The 22,951-nt window shown below is 43.7% G+C and overlaps 1 protein-coding gene across 7 annotated transcripts in view; it reads right to left on the bottom strand.

The window, feature by feature from the left end:
* Positions 1-22,951, bottom strand: part of PRRT3 (proline rich transmembrane protein 3) — a 155,570-nt gene that overhangs the window by 23,688 nt on the left and 108,931 nt on the right. For all 7 annotated transcript variants that reach the window (XM_029601192.1, XM_029601187.1, XM_029601186.1 and 4 more), the window contains 2 exons: positions 16,986-18,903; positions 15,225-15,386 (listed from right to left, as the gene is read on the bottom strand). In XM_029601192.1, coding sequence (XP_029457052.1) covers positions 15,225-15,386; positions 16,986-18,831 — 2,008 coding nt within the window. In that variant the 5' untranslated portion in view covers positions 18,832-18,903. The remainder of the gene's footprint in view (positions 1-15,224; positions 15,387-16,985; positions 18,904-22,951) is intronic.

The following is a 22,951-nucleotide window of genomic DNA, read 5'->3' on the forward strand; positions in this document are numbered from 1 at the left end:
CAACATGACAGAGAAAAAAAAAAAAAAGAAGAGAAGTGCTGGCAGGTGGAGGTTCCCAGCCCCACCAGCCAGAAAATTCATCTTAGAGTCTGAGGTAGAAGGGGACGCAATAGAAGAGTGAGGAGAATGAGGAAGAGGAGGGCTGGAGGATGGGAACAGTGGATGAGTGAGGAGGAGAGAAAAGCAATGGGAGAGGAGAGGAGGAGGAGGAGTGTGAGAGTAAGGAAGAAGAGGGGGCTAGAGGAGGAGGAGGAGGGAGCAAGGGGCAGTGGGGAAGGAGGCAGTCAAGGAGAGAGGGAAGGGGAGAGGAAAAAGAGAGAGGGGACAGGGCGAGTGAGGGAGAAGCGAGAGGATCTTCAGAGGGGGAGAGAGGGAGAAAGGGGGGGACGACAGAGAGAGCTGCAAGGGAAGAGAGAGGGAGGTGGGAAGGAATGTAAATTCTGCCCCATGACACCCACCAATCTACACCACCACTTCTCCCTCCTACTCCTCCTCCACTACACACACACACACACACACACACACACCATACCTTCTCCCCCCTCACAGTCCCCCAGGCATACTGCCCTACTCTCCCACATGTTATTATGATTATATTTACTCTTCTGTAATCATTTGGATGGTCTCTTGGACCGATTCATTGTATAGATTATACTGTTTGAGTTCCTTTGTCCCAGTTACTTGTATTTCCTGTTCTATGTATTGCCATCGTGCGAAGTTGCAGTTTCATTGTAAACCGGTCTGATTTGTATGTCATACGGGAACGCCGGTATATAAAAGTTAAAAATAAATAAATAAATAAATGTATTACCCCCCCCCCATATACCCACATCAACTCCCCCATGCAATCCTCCCACACTCCCCCAACTCCACATCCATACCCACCCCACCCGTAACTACACCTTTCCCCTACACCCCCAACTCTAAAACAGTGAAAGGGGAGGGGATCCTTCTTCCCCATCCCACACCACATACACACGAGGAGGAGGAGGAGGAGAAGGGAGAAGGGAGAAGGGAGAAAGTGGAGAGGACAAGAGGGAAGCTCCCACCCACATCCCGTCATTCCCTCACAGACTTATCCTCAACACTCCCCAGTAACTCTCCAACCCCACATATACCCAACACCCCAGTCACTCTCAGTCATTCTCTGACACACACACACACCCAACACCCCAGTCATTCTCTGACACACACACCCCACACACATATACACCCCCCACACACATACACCCAACACCCCAGTCATTCTCTGACACACACACACACACACATATACACCCCCCACACACATACACGGGGGAAAAGAGAGGTGGATGAAGAGTGAGTGAGGGCAAAGTGGAGAGTATGAGGGGGAGTGCGCACACATGCCCCTCCAATCCCCCTCGATCTGCACCCCCTAACTCACCCCTACTACCACTCACACCAGCCCCAGCCCATAACAAACACACACACACACACTCTCCTCTCATGGGGTATTGGGAGTCTGCAGAGATTGCAAAGGAGAAAGAGTCCATCCCCCAACACCCCCCCTCACTCTGACCGCCAAAGAATACCCATATACAAACCACACACATACATGGGGAGGAGGGGGAAATGGGGTGTGCAAGTGAGGGAGAGGCAGAGAGCACATATGATACATAGAAGGGTAAGAGAAGGACACCACTTACACATCCACCACTCACACACCATTCCCACGCCGGTGAGGAGGAGAGGGGTAGGGGGAGAATGTGAAGAATGCAAGGGGGAAAATATACACACACATATACCCCCCCCCATGCACCAAACCAACACCACATGCTACCTATACCACCACACACACCACCCATCACCACATACCCCCCCCCCCACCTTCACATACCCTCTGCAAGCTTTTTGACCTACATCCCTACCCATGCATTTCCCAACTGAATGCCCTCTCTCCCCCCCCCCCCCCCACACACACAGATACCTATCCCCATTCCTCCACCCCCAACAGAGCAAGTACAAGACATCAGTAATGTACACATCCAGCTGATGGAATCATAAAATTGCTTTCTGATGTTACCGTTCAATGATCACTTTCTCTTTTTTGGGAGGGCTTCCTTTAACATCCAGGCACACTTAGTCAAGAAGGAGAGGCGGGGTCGAGAATTATATAGCTGTCTTTCTAGGACTAGTGCAAGGGTATTAGGCACCCTAGACGAACCTTCTGCCTTGTGTCCACCTCCCCCTTGGTCGCACCCGCACCCCAGTCCCGGCCCTGACTCCTACCTTATTCGCTGAGATGCCGTTCGTGGCCCGCTGACTGTGTGCTTCTCTGGGCCGCGAGCAGGATGTGTGTTGCTTGCAGCCCGCCGAATCTGTACTCCTCTCTGCCGCGAGTGGGGTAGGCTCCGCTCGCGGCCCCACATGGCTCTTCTTCGGCACCCCCTAATGCAGGGCTTCCCTAACTTGTCCTGGGGACCCCACAGCCAGTCGGGTTTTCAGGATAATCACAATGAATATGCACGAGATACATTTGCATACCATAGAGACTCAGTATATGCAAAATGTATCTCATGCATATTCATTGTGGATATCCTGAAAACCCGACTGGCTGTGGGGTCCCCAGGACAGGTTTGGGAAGCCCTGCCCTAATGGTTGGCATCCTAGGTGGCCGCCTAGTTCACCTAATGGGACGCATCAGCCCTGTCTCTTTCTCCTCCCCTCCCCCTACCCAGCCATTCCCTTCATTTCTCTCCTAGGTATGATTATGGAGTCTAGAGTAGAAAGCCCACTGGCAAGGTTGGCCAGCGAAGCAAGCAGGGGTACAGCCCCATGCAACTAAATAAATAAATATATTCCACTACAAACTCTACTGACTGACAATACATCCCACAGATACAAAGAAAGCACTTGTGAGATTTCACCATTTTTTTGCACCAACCCACAGTGCCCCAAGTCTAGTTTCCCAACAAGGTGTGATATTTTCCATGCAGTACTGGAAATATATGTAAATATCGCACAAATGTTTTCTACCTATGCAAATGAGCTGGGTAGAAAAACTGGGAGAAAAATTGCTATAAAGTTTTTTGCAAAAAAGATAACTATATCTCATCGAGGTATAGTTGTTGGTTCTTTTTTAAATGCAAAACAATCTGTGACGGCCATTTCATGCACATTTTTTGCATCAATCTCATAGTTGGTGAGCTGCTTTGCATGTAATGAGCTACATAACAAAACCTGACTATTTGCAAACTCCTTTAAAAATTCACTCCATGGCTGAATTGCCATAAGACTTTTCGCACTTAAATGGGCTTTTTTGAAAATTGCAACTTTTATGCACATAACTCCTTTGAAAATTCACTGTGTTGGAATTTACCATATAAATTATCATTTGCGCACTTTTCTGCAACTTAGTACAGAGCCTTCCTAGTAGAAGATCACTATCCAGTAACCTCTAGTGCTGATTGCTGGTTATTTCATCCTCTCAACAGTATTCCATTCTTCCATATGGAGCCTGCTTTCCCTAAATTAATGTAGCAGTCTGCTACATTGATGGGCGTAGAGCACACGCCACCTATGTTGGACTCTCATACATCACTAAGCCCCGGAGCTCAAGTGGGTTCTAACATCTGATCCCTGAACTAGCTGGTCCTCCAAAGTTGATGGCCGAAGCAACCTCCGCCGGTGTGGGAAAAGATGGAGAAGGGACCCCCTAATATGCTTTCTGATGATTCTGGAAGTAAGACCAATCCGTAGAGGCAGATTCCTGCTGTAGCGGTTGGAGGGAATCCAGATTTAAATCACAAGGCATCAACAACTTTGGATATTGGGGGATTGAATATGGAAAGGCATATTCAAATAAGTGGAATGGGGATCCCATCCTTGGGACTTCAAACAGTAACAAAAAAGGAAGTTACATTAGAATTAGTATGGAAGGCATTGACATCTTTAGAATCTTCCATCACCACATTAGCACATATAATGTCAGAAACTAAGAATCATATATGTCAATTAGAACCAGTGGTCAAGGATAATGTCAATAAAGTGAGTGTAATAGAAAAACAGGTTATGCAGATTCAGGAGATACAGAATAATGTGATCCAAGGTGAAACATCTAATGCAAGAAAGATAGAAATGCTTGAGAATGAGATAAAATATAAGAATTTAAGGTTGGTAAATTTTCCATCTGTGAAATTAACTTTGCCTCTAGATATTTTTAAGAAATATGTTACAGAGATTTTACTTTTTCCCAGTGAAGCAATCCCACCAATAGCTAAAATATATTTTTTGAATGAAGGGAAAAAAGATAGTAAGAAGTCCACGGGAGACAGTAATCAGTTGCAAAATGTGGAAGAGAATATAACAGAATTTTTAGAGCAATCATTAGAAACACAAGTAGATTTTAGAGGGACATTATTGGTCTCATTCTTATTTCCTTCAGATAGAGATTCTATATTAAAGCATTTCTTTCGAAATAGATCAAAATCTTTTCTGGGTAGCAAGGTCTGGGTTTACCCAGACATTGCTAGGGAAACCCAGTTACGAAGAAAGAAATTTCTTGCAATGCAGCAGGAAGTTAGAGACCTTGGTGCAGATTTCATTGTAAGATATCCAAGTAAATGCTTAGTGAGGATAAATAATAATAGACATATTTTCTTTGACCCGGTTCAATTAAGATCTTTTATTAATGCAAGAGCTCCCTCAGAAATGGGAACCCATCCCTAAACTGGAGAATTAAAAAAAATAGTTCGTGTATTACCTAGAAATTTTGCAAATAATATTGTGCTTGATAAAGGGTGAGATACCAGATTTTCTTTTTTCAGATCAGAGTAATAATATTTGCTTATGTAAGTGATACTTAGAGTTGAAAATGCTGTTTATAACTCTGTTTTGATTGGTTCATTGATAATGGATATTGTCTATGTATTAAGAAAATGTTAATAAATAAAGAATTAAAAAAAAAACCTCCACATTTTTTACTTATTTATTTATTCACATTTATTGATCACTTCTATGGACCACTTAAAGCAATGTACAGATGACTCCTTATGCTGTACTAAAAGGACGTTGTATCTCCATGCTATACAGATGAAAGCCAGTCTTCAGCTGATACTATTGCTTACAAACTTTACAATTTGCAGACCTCAACTCCAGCCATCAAAGAGTGCCAAAGACAGGCAGGGCAAATTACAAAACCATCTCTATGGCAGCTTTTAGGAATAACAATAGCCCGAAACCTGCAAAAGTCATTTCTTTGCTGACGTTTCCTGTTTTCATCCACCTGTTTTCTCATATACGTCAGAGGGAAAGTATCTATTTCTCTATCCCTTGGGTTCTCATGGAGCTCCAGAAGAGTTTAAAGCTGCCCCTCGAACACCAGACTAGTTTCTGACCCCTTGCTCCTTATTCTCTTTCCACTTGAGGTAATTGGAAACCTGTCTACTTTTTGGTTGTCCAGACCTTCCAAATCATTTCCTGCTCTGCGGAAGGAATTCCAACCTAGGGCCACCTGCTCAACCACGTCTGCTCTGTCACAGTGTTTCTGAGAATCTGGGACTCTAATTATACTGTCCCTCTTACCCAAAACACGCATCCAACTGCGTAGAAACCCGGGTGCTAGTCTGGGCGCACTTTATTGCATTGGCCCCCTCAGTTTGACCCTAAAAAGGCCTGAATCTGATTACAGATAAAACAACCTCCAAATACGGTGGCTTAATAACATCTTAGTTACAAACATTAATTCCCATTTCAAGGGTGAGATTAGGAAGACTCCCACAGACCAGTAAAGCGGTCTGCTCTGTGAACTGGGGGCATTCTTAACAGGCATCACTGAAGCAGCTTTGGGATTCCCGGGACACAATGAATGGCGCAAGCATGCAGCGAATTCTCCTGCTTCCTGCAGGCTGGGAGCGGCTGGTGCAGCAACGTATGGAAAACTTGGGCTTAAATGAACATAGCAAAGGCCTAGATATGATCAAAGTTTTGCTGCCCACACGTGTACAGATTAGATGTAAATGCAATAACTTTTCACAAAGCCGAATGCTGATTATACATAGACCCCAGGAGGTAAAGTCAAAGGTGCAGCCAAATGTGGGGCCAATGCAATAAAGTGTGCCCAGCTTAGCGCACGGGTTTACACATGGTTGGATGCGCTAGACTAGCACCGGATGCAGTAAGAGATTAGCGCGTCCAAAACGTGTGGCCTAACAAGCGCAAACCCGAGAGCGCCTGTCAGGTGTTAACTGCATGTAGATGAGGACATTAGCTATTACCCCAATGCAGTAAAGCCCTGAGCACCCAGTGCATAATGCAGCAAATTTAACTCGAGCCTCGGAGGTGGAGTAAAGTCAGCTTGCAGTCAAGAGCTCTGAAAAGCATTAAAAAATAGGTTCTCTGTCTTAGTATCATTGTGAAACTTTAATTTACTGCTTTTGGTGGAGAAAAAATAATTGTACATTTTTACTTCATTAAAAAAAACAAAACACTTTTATTGTCACCATACAATTTGGACGTCCATAGCAAGGCGCGCCTAATATTTTGCGGAGGTGGCTGAAGTGAATTATAGCAAAAAAAGAAGTGAGATGAGAACGGACACTCATATTGAGCGCCCGTTGCAATTGGGTACTCAATGCAATAAACAAGCACTACAGATGCTCAATTCTCTGTTAGTGCGCCCTTTTAAATGCTGCCTCTCATTTAAATATTGCATTGGGCGCCAGGGGATGTGGCTGTGTGTGCCTGTGTGCCTGTTTTTGTAATGCACACACTGCCACATCTCCTGGGCGCCCAATGCAATATTTGCCCAATGCCAGGAGCGGGCAATTTCTGGACTGTTTGCTATAGGGCAAAGTGCATGTCTCCTTTTCCTTTGACCCTTGCTGGGGGATAAAGTATCCATGGACTTTTGCACTTGCTTTTGGTATTGGGGAGATTTTCTATGGAAAATAACGCACGTAGAGGCGCTAGTACAGTCTGTGCAGGTTATTTTCTGATCCTGCCTGAGAATGCCTCCCCTAATTGTGGCTGAAAGTCCATGTCGCGTTTATCGAAGGAAGGTGCATAGAGCCTTGGGTCATCTGCTATGTAAAAATGAGCTCCCCCACCCCTCCCACATCAGACTGTCCGCCTTTGAATGTGAAGTGCTGAAAAAAGTGCGAAAAGTGGAATATAAAAATCTAAATAAATAAATAAACTTAACCAGGCGCCTGACTGGCTTAAGCAAGGACTCCTTTTTTTGAAAACCAATTAGAGATGGGCCATTGTGCAGGTAAAGTTCATCACTAAAACCCTGGAGGATGACCTTGGTTTGAAGACAATATCTTCCTATACTAGACAAAGTTTCAAGCTCGACGTGAACATCAGCCCGATTCTTCTTGGAGTTTGTCTTGCCGTGCACTCGGAAGATGTGTGTGTGTGGGGGGGGGGGGGGGGGGAAGGGGAGGGAGGTCAGGAGAGGGAAATGGGGGGGGGCAGTTTATGTCAGACACCTTTCTGAAGGTTATATATTACTTCTGCTTGATGTGTTATAAATGTTTGGAAAACTAATAAAGATAAATATAAAAAAAAAAAACATGAAACAAATCTACTCTTTTTTCATCTTTCATCACTCCACATCACATTAAATCTTCACTGATGGTAACTGTGCTGTTTGTTCATATGACTGTGCATATAAAACTGCCCCCCAAAACCCAACTGCCCCCCCCCCCCAAACCTCACCCCGAGTTACTAGTGTCCCTTCTTACATTGGTATAAATAGTTCACTGTTTTTCAGAGTCTCTCTCTCTCTTGCTCGCTAACTTTAGTTCTGATCTCCGACACAACTTGACTTAGCTGGAAAAGTTATCAAACTGACTTGAATCTGCCCTGGCATGCCTCCAATTTATCCATCTGACTTTTATCCAGCTAAACAGTTAGCTAAACAGTTAGCTGGATAAGTCACAGGTGACCAGAAATTTAAAACCAGCGGTTTGTTTGGCTAAGTCCTGAACATAGGATAAACCATCTGAATATTGACCCTTTCAAGATTGAGAAATGCTACTGTAATTATTATCCATGTAATTATTATATCCATTTCTCAGATTATTAATACAAAGAAAACTTTACACAGTAACATTATGAGAATTTTAACAATGATATAAATTAACAGAAGAAAAATATTATTAATAATCTTCCTCTCATTATAAAGTCCAACAAATCAGGAAGAGGAGAAAATAAAGAAGCATAAAGAAGAATAATATATTAAGGGAAAAGCATTACACAAGCATTTACCCAGTCCTCGATTTCAAAAAGTCAGATTCAATTGCTCGAGGCTTTAGGAGGATGGGAGCACATTCCTAGTCCTTATATCTAAAAAGCCCTAAGCTGCTGTGAGGCAAAATAACCCCCAAAACAAAGCAGTCTGCATTCAACTTCTCTACACATTTATAGGGATATTGAAAGAAGGAAGGACGCGCCTAAAGCCTGAACTTCTTGGTGCATTTTTTTCATTACAAAACATAAATCTTGATCATATACAAAAGGAAATCAGTAGTGTAGTTAGCTCAATAATTTCACTTGCAGAAGGCTCAAAAAATGCAGAAAGATTCCAGGTGTTCATGAACGATTGAAGTTAACCTGGTTGGTCACTTTGCAACTTATAAGGAAGAAAATGAACTCTATTAAAAATGGTAATTTGATCAATGAAATTCGTAGACTATCCATAAGGTATTTCCATAAAGTTAAATGAGGAAGTTCTCCATGAACCCTTGGAAAGTTAGTCATCTTCCGATTCAGATGGCGTAAGTGGTTTTCCATATTCTCTACCCTTCTAGTTAGAAAGGCTCGCTCATGATTAATAGCTGAATTCACATCTTTAACATCCTTCTCAACAACTTGAATTTTCTCCAAATGATCCTGAAATATGCGCTAATGGTCTTGGACCATTAGATCCAATCTGTGGGAAATAACCTGCACACTTTGAGACTGGCCCATGAAGGACAGACAGATTGGCTACCAAATTCAATAAAAGCATCAAGCGTCACCACCTCTGGCTTAATAATAGAAGAAATAGGTTGTGTGACAACTGACTCATCCATTTGTTGAAACAGCCCAGATGATCCATTTGGAATGAAATCCCAAAATTTGCTGTTACCAACAGTCCGGGCCTCCACAACAACATCTTCATTCGGGACACAAGGGGAGTCAGATTCAGACACAGTGATGCCACCGACGGCACCCGCCTTGCAGGAATCAGCGGTGAGGTAATCGCCACGCACCTGAGGCTAAGTGGCTGTTTCCTGTGTGGCAACGCGTAGTGGTGGCCAATTGTCAGGTGGACTGATATCTCCCCGTGCGAAAGCGTGACTCCTCTCAGAGCTTCGCCAATGGGGGATCAGAGCCCGAACCATGGAGTATATGGGAGACTCGAACTCCACGATGGACTACTGGTCAGGAAGGGGGGGGGGGGAAATCATAGCAGGGAACAGTCTCACCCTTCCTTCCTCTTGGAAGCCATATTGCACCACAGGAAAAACAAGTATCTGGAAACTTGAATACCCAAGCTGCATCTAAGCTTGTGCCGCCATCTTGACTCCTCCCCCTGGTAATTATTTTTAACAGTTCTAGTATTGTTGGATCTAAAAACCAAACCAGCCCTGCCACCACAGACTGACACACACACACGAGCTCTATGACTGGGGCCTGTACTAAGCAAACCCTACTGGCACCATGTCCAGTTTCATTAGTAACAAACAGCAACGCCTTCCCTCCTTCCTTTCCCCCACGCCTCATCTGTTTCCCATTAATTCCTTCAGGACACAGGGCTCCTGCAGCCTCTCATCAGCTGGGGGGAATCTAACATACTCTTCATATTTTTGTGTTGCTCTGCTTTAGCTACCAATCTTCTGGCCACAAGGTTTTCATGCACCATTAGTCCAAGATCTTACGAAATACAGACAACAGCTATGAGAAAAGAAGAGAAAGGAAGGGGGGAGAAAAGTTGTTTTTCCTGGCGCAGAGCCAAACCATGGGGATTTTTTTCATTAGCATTCAATTGCAAATTTATTCATTTTCGTCTTCTAGATACATTTTCCTTTTTTTTTCCCCTTAGACTAGCCTGTAGAGTGGATTCCTTTTTGCCAGTGGTTTTTAATTGGAAGCAGGGTTCGAGGTCCTAGAAGGTGGGAGGTTGTGTGTGTGGGGAGGACAGGGGCAAGACATCTGTTAAATGTTGTAACATGCTTAATATTCCACACATATCTTCAAACAACCAAAAGCAAGACAGTGTGTGTGTGTGTGCTCGCTTGTGATGACGGGCGATGGAGTTGGGAGTGAGGGAAGACAGGAACCGAAGAGAATCCAGACCAAGGAGGGTGTCTGAGGAAGCTTGTTCAGCACAAGGAGAAGGCAGGACTGACAGGGTGTGATACCAGCACTGCACTGGGGTGGTTCATGTGGCTATGGTGCCTGCTGATCTGGGTCTGGTGTAACCTGAGGGCAAATTCCAAAGCCAGCCACAGGGGCTAATAGCAATTTACCCAGGTGCAGGGGTGGCTCAAGACAAACTACTGCCCAAGGTGAAGGATGAGATGGTGCTCCCCGACCCCCTTCCCCCTTGTGGTGATGCACCAGTTTGTGGCTTAGTCCCTGCGTAGGAATTCCCAGTTAAATCCCTAGGAGCAGTGCAGGGTTAGGTAAATAAGAGAAAAGCAAAAGTAGTTATGCAGGGAACTACATTTCCCATAGTGCCTCTGCCTAGTTTGTTGGGCTAGAGGCCATCACACCTGGCTCAGGACTAATTGAATTGGTTAATACCTCTTAGTCTTGGTGGAAGGCTATAAGAGCAGCTGAGCAAGGCTGAGGAGGAGGTGGCTGGAAATAACTAGCCATGGAGGAGAAGGATGGGGGGGGGGGGGGGAAGTAAGCAGACTTGGCCTTTTGTTAACCATGGATGAAGGCACTGAGGATGAGGAGGATCTCAAGGCAAGATTTACTTATCAGCTCAACTACAAAGTTAAGTGGATTTTTTTAATGCCTCCTGTGAAAAAGGAGAATTTGAATTGCTAATCCTTGGGGGAAGGTGAAAAGAGAAAAGTTTTACAGCGGCAGCAGCGGCGGCAGCCTGAGGAAGCCAGACAAGAGGGACAGATAAGACAGGAACTGGAAATCCCACACCCTGTTTTGATGTTGGTTAGTTTGTTCTGTTCAAGAATGTACAGCTACTGCTGCTGCGGGGAACGCGGATGCCCCCAATGACAGAAGAAATGCAGGTAATGGCAGCAGTGTGAAATGATCCTTCACTATCCAGTAGTCCTTTCAACCCTGCACAGAAATAGTAAGCTGTATCTAGGAACTACCCAGGAGTAAAGACTTTTAATCAAGAATACGTTTTATAGAGCTGAAAGCCCTGGTTAAATGATTATCCAGGCTTTGGAGCTGCATATGAGTGAGTTGGTACTGACTGGTAAATCAATGGATTAAGATTATACAGATGTGAAATTTATACAGAGCTGAAACCACAGGATGAGAGTGAGCCATACAGAATGGGCACTTCCCCTAACTGAAAGCTAATTGTCTGTGTTAAACTGAACTTGTCATAGCTGGAAAAAAAAAAAGGAAACCATTTGCTATCCAGAATCCCAGACTGTATCGGAACTGTGGAATCTCCTAAGCAGAATTAGAATTGTTATCTTGCAAAACCTAACTAACCCGAGTCTTACAGCTTACTTGTGGGAGTTGCAACTTTTTTGTTTTCAAATCCAGGAACGTAGACTGTGATTAGTTACTGGAGAATTGCATTTCTACCTGAAGAATAAAGTTATGGGGTTTTTTCCCTGAAATTGGACATATGAAGCATAACAATAAAAGCAGTAACAGGAATCCCTCTGGTAACTGGGGGTTTTTTTCAAACAGAGAACGGGCTGACTGTTGAGGAGACTGATTAACAATTATTTTGGTTAGAGTAAGAGTCGATAACCCTTGCCACTGAAGCCAAGCAGGGATGAAGGGAACAGCATCCATTCCCAGGCTTGAGATCGAAATGTTGGAACTCAACTTGGAATTCCCGCCTCCACTAGATCAAAAGCTTAGAATGCAAATGATCAACAATCACAAGCATACATATCATCAGATGAGTGGGTTTTTTTTAAATTTTCTACTCTGAAATGTTATAAGCCGTACACAGGTGACCCAGTACATCAGGAAGTCGCCCGGGGCACTAGCCACGAGGGTCACCCCGACCCCAAAAAAAACATGGCAGAGGTCAAATCATTGAGAGGACCAAGGGGTAGGGGGGGGGGGTGTCTCTTTATAGTTTGGCGCACTCGATGATTTGAAATACTGCAGAAGGGGAAAGGTAAGGGTCACAGTTAAGTGGTAAATAGAATATACGCCACTATATCTGTGATTAATATTTCTAGGAAGCTACCAACCCTGCCACGCTCCCAGGAGCCCTAAGACCTGCCTTCCATCTTTTCCCCAGCATTTGCCCCCTGGAGAGGTAGGAGATGGGTGAATGGTGGGGGTTTGTGTGTGGCGCATTCTTTCCAGGCCAGTCCAAGGGTATTAGTTGCCCTGGACAATCCTTACGGTCTTTCAACTCCCTACCCTAGCACTCCCCCCCCCCCACACACACACACACTTAAAACTGATGCATTTGTAACAGATTTTACATGAAAAAGGACCTTCAAAGCATAGTCTTTGGAGGTAAAAATATCATATGTATATTTATTTTTACATGCACTGCTGTGGATACAAAAAAAAGACACTTGGAACACATATGGCATTTGTCATATTGCAAAACACATTTTGTGTGTGGGTTTGGCCCTCAGAAGTCCATAAGCAAACTAGATTATAATATAATAAACCTCTCATACCAAAAAAATTCTAACTGCTAGTAACAACCCTACCTATGAAACAGCAATACTGCAAATATAACACCAGGCCCTAAAACACCAATAAACCTTCCATTAGGAAAACAGAACAAGTTAAACTACTATAGATACATCTACAAAAACTGAGCAGAAACCTTACCTCAGTCATACTTGCAGGATACAAGACACACCAAACACAGTCACAGAATAAAGTGACCATAAAGTATAAATAGAAACGTGCAGACAAAAACTGAACTGAAAACCACTCTATGCAGTACAACAATGGAAAAAGAGAAACATCACCATTCTTCATAAAACATAATAAAAATCAAGAAATATAACATGTCAATCATAATAATAAAACCATACTAATAAAAAGAATAAATATTTCAAAATAGCTGACAAATAGATCATTCAATAAATAAACTAAAAAATTATTTAAAAGTTCTCAAAAACTAAAAAAAAGTTTCCAGACACTTCAATCACCACCCCTAATTAAAACCAATAAGATTTGAAAAATTCCTTGTTCTCCATACCTCAATCACCCCATGATTGTTGTGGATTAGTGGGGGAGGGGAGCTGCACACAAACTTTGTCTCCTCTCACATACACATACACTCTAACACACATATATACATTCTCATACACACACACTCTCTCTCTCTCCTTCCAGAACTCAAGAACACCAGCAGCTTCAACCTTCATCCCATACAGCTGATGGGACTCCTCTTTCTTCCTGAGGCCAGGCTGATGCAGTTCCTGCTCCTTTCTTCTGAGCATGCATGCTGGAACTACTCTTTCATCTTATGGCTGCAGTGATTGCATCTCCTCCTTCCCACTTGAGCAGGCCCACACAACATAACTTCCTCTCTGGGGCCCATGCAGGTGGGAAGAACAAGGAGGCGCAATCATCACAGTCCTGGCACAGCTGTGCTGCTCCCAAAATGTAGTACCCTGGCACTCTCTCTCCTACTCACACACCTTCATACATTCTTGCTCCATCTCTAATTCCCACCCTTTCCCATCTTTCCCTCTCTCACCTCTTCACCTCACTCACATCTCCTTCCTCCCTTCTCACTCAGCCCCTATTCCTTCACTCTTTCACTCACCTGCCTTTTCCGCTCCACCCTTCTCACTTAACCACCTTCCCTCTTTTCACTCACCTCTTTCTGTCCTCACCCCATTCATTCCTCTCCACCTCTCACCCCTTTGCTCCCTCCCCTTCTCACCTCCTCCTCTGCCCATTCAACTCATTGATTCTCTCTTCTCACCCCCTCATCCCTCCCCTCTGCTCTTGGTCAGCCCGCTCTCTGGGTCTTCCTTTTCTTTCTGCTGGTGGGGTGTGAAAACTCCATTAGCAAGACATCAGCAGCACCCTGAGATTCCTCTGCAGTCCCTCAGGGGGTGAGAATCCCACTGGCACATCATAAAGTTGCACTGCTGCAAGGCTGCTCTGCAGGCACGCAGGGGTGGGAACCCCATACCACCTCACTGAGGAGGGACTCTCGCTACTACTTGTTCCTAGCAAGGTGACGCGGCCACCACAGGAGCATTTTGAGGGACACTTTTTTCCCTCTCTCAAAATGTTGCTGCTTGAGGTAGTCACCCTTAGGAGGGGGGAGGGGGTGCCATGTCTTAGCTGAGAATTAACCTCCTGGGAGTGGTTAAAATTGCCCCTAGGCTACCACCCACACACTTTTAGCTGCAGGAAAAAAAGAAAAAGACACTCCTGTTGGCATGCATAAGGGGGGAAAGAATATAGCACATTGCATTCGATTTTCAATTGCATTCATATTCCCCCCTCCCTCCACCACATAGCAGGTGCAGAGGCCCTTAGCGACTTACGCTGAGCTTGCTGAAATTTTAGAGAAACAACGCGGGTAATTCCTATTTGAAAATTTGCATAAAATCCTCCACGCAGTGAGCAACTACGCAGGCTTTGAAAATGGCTCCCCTGTGATCGGCAGCTCACGGTACCATCGTGGCACTGCTGCTCTGCTTGCTGCTGGACCCCCAGTGGCACCGAGCCACACTTCTGCTGGTTCCCCGAGATGAGCACCCATAGCTCGGGGATGGATTAGATTGGTCTGCCGTTACCCAGTAATGAGATTCGGATTAGCACTGCTATAACCACAGGAAAGACTCCTGCTATGTGATTTGACTCTGACATTGTGGAAGAGCATTGTAAGCGCTCCTAACCCGAAACTCTGAAAGGGGCCAGGGCTGCTCCTTTTAGGAGATTATTGCTGTGCCCATTGCTCATGATTTCACACCCTCATTAGCAAGTTACCAATGTGGAAGTCCTCGCCAGGACTGACAGAGCACTTCCGTTCAAATGTGGGCGCCATGCAGATTACCGACAAGGATTTGCTACCAGAGTGAAGGAGCAAAATATAAAAGACATTTCTTTACCTAGCTGGCTGGTTGCAGGTGCCTTCCAAGTGGTAGAGGTAAAAGATCCCGATAGAGACTCACCACCGGTGGCAGAGATTTTGGGGGATCTTACTGACAACACTCCAGCTCCTCTTACTGACTGAGCAGAGTTTTGCTCCAGCTCTTCCAGTTTAAGGATACCTAAGATAGGTTAAAAAATAAAATAGGATAGTACACTGGTTATACACTAAAAGAGTAATTGAAACAATGTACATTTATTACCTTGTAACATTACTTATTGGAAATATGACATTGAAGAGAAAAGAGGCCTAGTCATCTAATTCTTACTACTACTTAACCATTTCTATAGCGCTACCTGACGTATGCAGCGCTGTACAAGACAACCACACACAGGACGCATTTCCCTGCTCAGAGATTACAATCTCATCACAGACAATTGTTAAAATTTGTTAATAAGGCTGAATGCAGACCAACAGGCTTAAGATTTAAAAGTAGCCTCAAAAAGGTGGATTTTTAGCTGAGATTTAAACAATGTGAGCTGTTTATGACTAAAGCTGAAGGCTTTTACTCCATCTTTATCCTGCTCAGGAAGTGTATTCCAAGCACATGATGCAGCCAGGTGGAAAGCATAGCGTCAAGAATTGGCAGTAGAGGAGGGCGGCATAGTTAGGAGTGACTTGTCTGACCGGAGTTAATGAATAGGGGTGTAGAGAGATAAGACAGGAGAGGTAGTGAGGAGCTGCAGAGTGAAGACACTTGTAGGTGAGTAAAAGGAACTTGAACCATATGCAGGAATGGATAGGGAGCCAATGCAGTGACTTCAGAAGAGTTATATGGATGTAGTGACTTTGGTGAAAGGTAAGACATACAGTTGACTTTTTAGGATAGATGGCTCACTGGGAGACCTGTGAGAAGAAGGTTTTAATAGCCTAAGTGGGAGATGAGAGAGTGGATAAGGGTTCTGGTAGTGTGTTCGGAAAGCAAGGGACAGATTTAGGTGATGTTATAGAGAAAAACACTACAAGGTTTTAGCAGCATTTTGGATGTGCAAAGAAGGAGAGAGAGGAATCAAAGATGACTCCTAGGTTACGAGCTGAGGGGTCTGGGAGGATGACTGCATTATCCACAGAAATAGAGAAAGCAGCAAGAGGGGAAGTGGGCTTGGGGGAAAAGATAAGGAGCTCCGTCTTAGCCAGAGGAAACACAAAGTGTGATGGGAGAGGTACCTGTCACATGGTAGGGGCAAAGGTTGGCTGGAGCCATTTTGACTAATGGCAGCCACCACCCGGGAGCAGGAGGATGCTCCCGCTAGACAACCAGTGACAGTTTCAGTCTGGGGGGGGGGGAGAGGAGGGGCTCGGGAGGGTGAGCTAGGGTTGATTCAATTAATCAAGGGGAAGGACTGAGGATGGGTTGTGGATGTCTTTATTACTATACAGTGATCTTTCTGAAAAAAAAAAAGTCACACGCAATTTCATGGTGGGGGGGTTTTTGCCCCATGAAATTCAACAAAAAAAAAAAATACTGATATTTTCTATTTTGTTGCAAATAAATTCCCACCCCTAGTGATCAAGTGTCAAAAGCTGCAGATGGGTCAACAGGATAAAGATGGAGTAAAAGCCTTTGGCTTTAGCCATAAACAGCTCACTTGAGAGTTTGGCAAGGGCCGTTTCAGATAACCAGACTGGAAGTGGATCAAGTGGATCTGTTTAAAAATTATTTATTAACCTCTCTTCCACAGTTATGGCGATGAATATGGATTTGGATATATGCACTTGCCTGTAGTAAGCATCTGTACAGGAGGCAGCGTGGTCTTGTGGGGTTGCAGAGAGGGTGCCTGCGTATCTGGGGATGGAGTTTTGTGGTCAGGGTAGAGAAAGAACTCTGTGATCATTCCCTCCTTTTCTCCATCCTTCATGGATGGGGTTGGTGTAGGAGGAATCTCTTCAGTCATTTTAACTCCCTGGGCTGATGTGCTAATTGGGGCCTTCTTGGTGCTTATCTGATGGGCTAGAAGTCTTTCTGTCCACGTTTTTGACTTTGATTCTAATACCCTGCCACCTGTTAGAGAAGATGAAAAGCTGTCTGGTAGGTTCCTCTTTGTAAAAGAACTTAACCATGTGGTATAGTCTTGCTTTGGAGCTTCTGTGGACATGAATCTCTGGAGGACATTCCCTGAAGCTAAATTTGGTGTTTGACTGGGCATAGAAACTTCTGCTTTTCTTGTTGACTTAGACTGAGGAAAAGCTGAAAAATGTGACATTCTCATGTTATCTGGTATCCAGGATGTTCCTGAAATAAGAATATTGTCCTTTGTAGTGGAACTTTGAAATTCCTCTTTAACCTCCCGTAGTAGCTCTACCATGTCATTAACATAGGCTGACACCACTGCATTTCTTATTGGAGCATTCAGACTCTTTTGCTCGTCACGTGAGGTGAAATAACTTTCAGTGGTTCTGTAGGATGCAAGGTGTTTTCCTGAGACAAATAAATGAGTTTCCCCTTGATCACTTGGAATAAAATCATCATCGATAAAATTATTTTCCACTTGACCAGCTGTTATCATGGCATTTGATTCTGCAGTTTGTGTCAGAGATGAAGACGCGACATTAGAATCAAAGTCTATCAAGTCGTCTTTAACTCTTGCACTATTATCCAATATGCTTTGGTCCATATCTTTAACACCTTTAATCATTCTTGCTTCTGCATCAGTAATGTCAAATTTACCTCCTTTTGATAATGATGTGCTAGTTACCAAAGATACAGTGGGCACTTGTGGTCCGGTGCTGGTCATCATCATTCTTGCCATATTGTTTTCTATTTCTGCTCCAAGAGCAAGGTCATTCTCCACTCTTGAAGACATGGCTAATGTGTGAAAACCTGATTCCCCATTATCAGTTTTCAGTTTTGTGTCTTTTTTATCATGTGAGTTAAAATGTAGTAATTTTCTTTCAGTATCCAATGAATCTACATCTTGAATGGCAGAAGGTGAAGTAGAAATTAGAGTTTTAACCCAAGGTTTTGTAGTGTATTTAAACTCAGAACTTAGCTTGGAAGCTTTTGGTAGACTGATGGGGTCAAGTATATCATGTTTTAGTAAGACATCTGTCAACGGCCTACTGTCCTCTGCAGCCTCCACAGGATCAGGTTTCTTCTTTAGAGATTTCTCTGTCAGTTGAGACGAGTTCTCAGGCTTTATGGACAGAGGTGTTGTAAAAGATTGGAGATCCAGGCTTCCACCACGTGGATGCCCCAAGTCACTAAGTATTTCTGTGGAAAAAACAGCAGGTCTCAGTGTAGTCTTCAGAGTCATCTGCTGCAAGTTCAATAATGAGGAGGCAGTGGTAGAATGCCCATCCCCTCTAAAGCTCCTGAGATTCTCCACTATGGGTGTCATTGACTCTAAACTGGATAGAGCCAACATTTTCTCTCTCTTTAAGCCTGGAGTCTCCTGAACGTCTAGTTGATTGTTTAAAATCTCTTTTCTTAGTGGGGTTTCCTCACTCAGTCCATCTGGAAGCTCAGCACCAGTGATGCTGTTCAGTTCAGCAGTGAGAGAAGATTCAGCTGCTACAAGTTCAAACAGAAGAGTCCAAACAAGGATCTGCATTGAACTGGCCATCATCAATGTTGTCTCAGTTGCTTGTGCTATACCTGGATCTTACAGTGGCTTCATATGGTGCAGCACTCAGCAGTTCTGTCAAACAGAGCATGAAAATCGAGGTTAGAATCATAAAAAGTAGCAAACACAAAAAAGAGCAATGAGGCTTAGATTTGAGAATATTGCAATTCAATTAAGAAAGGAACTGTTCCCCTATTCTGTGCTTATGGAAAAAATATTTTATTGAATTGGATCCTTAATCACAGTCTTATTATTTATGGCAACATTTTCAAACAAAACAAAAACCACCTTTTCTGAGGGATTCGCTCTGCCTGTACTTGTCTTTTCATGACAAAAAAAAAAATCAGCCTTTCAGATGAATTAACAGATATCAAAGGCAATCAAGGCCATTTCCATAAGTAAAATGCTATTTCACCTGCAGAAATGAGATCTTTTTTGTATTGCCCACTCTCTACATGGGTAAAATTACCCGTATATGTCAGCAATGTGGGTACTTTTACCTGTGTATGTTTGCAGGTATTCCCAGAGCAGGGTTTGGTCAGGGAAGGCTACTGTGTATTTTTGCCTCGAAAAAGCACCCGCACACCACTGTAGGTGGAAATTTTGTATGGGGCAGTAATTAGTATTGGGCATGGACTGGAGTTAATACCCAAAGAGACAGCACATGGCTTCAAACTTTCTACATCAGCACAGGTGTCATCAGTAGTTCTTTCTGCTTTCTTCAGATGATGACAAATTCACCAATTATTCATTTATTTAATAGCTTTTCTATACCAGTATTCATGGATACATCATATCTGTTTACTTGTAACTGAATGAAATACAAAAAAAACAAGGGTGGGCCAAGGGGAGCAGGAGAAAGAGGCAAAACACATATACAGGGGAGGAAAAAGGACAGGACATTAACTATTGGAGGAACTGTAATTTGCAAGCAATACAATAAAACTTGGAACAGAACTTGCAAATATACAATATAACATGGGAAATAACAGTTACGAGATTAAATTGGGTACAGGAGAGGGACTGTGAAACGGGTTCTAGTGGAGGGTGCCTTATACAAAAGGGCGGAGTAAATAGCAAAATTAAGAGGAAGAGAGGGCTGCTAAGGCTCTAGTGAGGGAGAGGCGAGGATTACAATGGAGCATAGGAAAGGCTAATTATGGGGTTAAAAAGGGGGCTGACACGGCTCAAGTAGGAAGGAGGAGAAAGTTACAGGGGGAAAAGTCTAATAAGGGTGAAGGAGAGTGTCTAAGATGGGTGAGGAAAAAGTTAAACATCTAACTAACATCAGGTAATAAAATTGTTATGGTAATTAGCAGAGTTGCCTATTGCAACTCGATGTATCAGGTGACACCGAAGAATGGTTTAACATGCCTCCAGCTCTTACAAAATACAGTAGCTAGGCTGCCTGTTGAAGGAAATATTTGGACCTTATTACCCCAGTTCTTTTGATCGGCGTTGGTTATTGAGTGAAGTGAGAGTCAAGTCCAAAGTACTTGCATTGATTCACAAATGCCCATTTTTTTTAGGCCAACCTGGCTATTTGGCAAACCTCGTTTGTCACCAGTCTGGAAGATCCACGATATCAACGTATCAAATGTTGCTGACAATTCCTTCCCTGACATTTGCCAAACTGGCTTTGACTAGAGACATGGCATTTAGTTGCTTTGTTCCAGTAATATGAAATTTAATCCCTGCTGATCTGTGGACTAAATATAATTCTCTGCTTTTCCACACAAGTGACAAGAGGTGGCTTTTTACCCAAGCCTAAACCTACTGTTTACTTGCTGGCCTCAGTGCAGGCTTTATGTTGTCCTCTTACTCAGTTTGTGAATGGGCCCTCTTAGACTGCTATGTCAAAAGGAGGATACAAGCTATTGTTTGTGCCTGATGTTTTATTGATGTTGCATTTTTTTTTTTAAATTTTATTTTTATTAAGCATTTTCTTTTACATTGAAATATCAGATATTGTATACCAAAGTTTTACATAAAATACAACATAACAGAAATATTTACTCATACAAATCTGTAAATAGAAATTTTCTTTTTAGAAATAATGAAACCTATTAAACATAAGATTCCTGAGCAGAATAAGAAGAAAAGATCGATGTTGCATTTATTTTATGCTGATTAATGATGGATTTGTTTTGCTCTGTACCCTACTTTGATGCTCTTAGGAAATAGTGGGAAAGCAAAACTACCCACATAGATTTGCGTCAATTATTCCAGCAAACTCTAAACATAAAAACTACTCATGGGGGTTTGCAGAAATGCAGGTAGTTTAATTATTGCCTGCAGGGGCGACTTTCCCCAACAGGAAGAATGGGCAGCTGCCCTATCATCAGAAGTCCACACCCCATCACCAGAAGTTGCACTCCTGCATGGCCCCATTATTTTGTGACTGGCTGACTTGACTTTAACAGGCCCTCTCCAATGTAGGAGGGGGGGGGGGGGGGGGGGAGGCAGCCAGCTATCCCAATGCCTAGCAGCAGCTGAAGGGTTAAATCTGCCTTGACTGCCTCCAAAATATATCATAGCTGAAATCGCCAGTTTGCATGGTTCAGCTCCTGACATGTCACTGGAAGACTAGCAAGATACGAACACAGAGGGCAAGCCCCCCCCCCCCGCCCCAAATTTATTGAATACAGAATGTGATTGGAGACTCCTATTTTGTACATTTTGAGGGGGAAGCAACCCATTTCTTAAATGTAAGTCTCCATAGTATATTTTCTTGCTGTTAATCAAGAAAGATGTGGTTTTATAATTAGAACTCGTATCAATTTAATCCTTTTATTTTGTTTGTACAGGATTAATATATTAGCATAATAAATACAAACAAGTCTTTAATTGCATGGCAACTTAAAAAAGCACATAATGTATGGGGTGGGGAGGGGTGCATGTGGGGTAGGAACATACAGAAGGTCCGTGCATACAAAGGTGTGTTTGTAAGTGGGGTGAATGGGGGTAGGGGGTGTTGGGAGGGGTTCAGAGGAGTGTGTCTGCCTGGGTTCATGGGCATATCTAGTTGTGTATATGGGGCATGTATGTCCTAGGCTTGTGCATGCTGGGTTACATCTGTTGGAGAAGTGAATGAGACTGCTCATGGCAGAGGGTGCATGGAGTGCGATAGGGTAGGTTAGCCATGTTGGGGGGGGTGTATGTGTGTGTGTGGGGGGGGTGAAAGCCATGTAGAGAAGAGTGTTGGGATCTATGTGAAGGGAGGTGGGTGCCTGGAGTGGGTGTGGAGGGGTGTACTCTCTACTCTTTTCCCCTTCCCCCTCCTTAATTTCTCTACCTCTCCCTTCCCCCAACATCCAACTCAGGTACCAGTAGCTCCTCCTCCTTCGTCATATGAGAGGGCCTTAGGGATTCTTCGGTTTTGCTAGCCTGGCTCCTTCATATGGTGGGGCCTGGGCTCTCTGCCAACCCCAATCCTCAATTTCTCTGCTGCCGCTGTTTCTTCGAGCTGTAGGACCTGGGCTCCCTGCCAGCTCTGGTTCTCATTTTCATTTCCGCTGCCTGTTCAGCTTGTTTTTGCTTTTGTCTTCCTGCCTGTGATATCGGGGTTAGAATTAGAAAAGGTACAGAGCAAGGTGACCAAAATGATAAAGGGGATGGAATGAGTCCCCTCTGAGGAAAGGCTAAAGAGGTTAGGATTCTTCAATTTGGAGAAGAGACAGCTGAGGGGAGATACTGTATGACAGAGGTCAATAAAATCACCTTGCAAGACTGGAAGACTGGGCATCCAAATGGTAGATGACATTTAATGTGGACAAGTGCAAGGTGATGCATGTAGGGAAGAGCAACCCAAATTACAGCTATATCATGCAAGGTTCCACATTGGAGTCACCTTCCAGGAAAAGGACCTAGGCATCATTGTGGATAATATGTTGAAAGCCTCTGCTCAGTGTGTGGCAGCAGCCAAGAAAACAAGTAGAATGCAAGGAATTATTAGTAAAGGAAAGGAGAATAAAACAAAGAATATCAAAAAGTCTCTATTTTGCTCCATGGTGCAATCTCAACTTAAGTATTGTGTGCAGTTCTGGTCACTGTATATCTAGAAAAGGTAGAGAAGAGCGACCAAAATGATAAAGGGGATGGAACAATTCCCTATGAGGAAAGG

The sequence above is a fragment of the Rhinatrema bivittatum genome, chromosome 4 (genome assembly GCF_901001135.1).
Source record: "Rhinatrema bivittatum chromosome 4, aRhiBiv1.1, whole genome shotgun sequence".
In the NCBI taxonomy this organism is placed as follows: Eukaryota; Metazoa; Chordata; class Amphibia; order Gymnophiona; family Rhinatrematidae; genus Rhinatrema; species Rhinatrema bivittatum.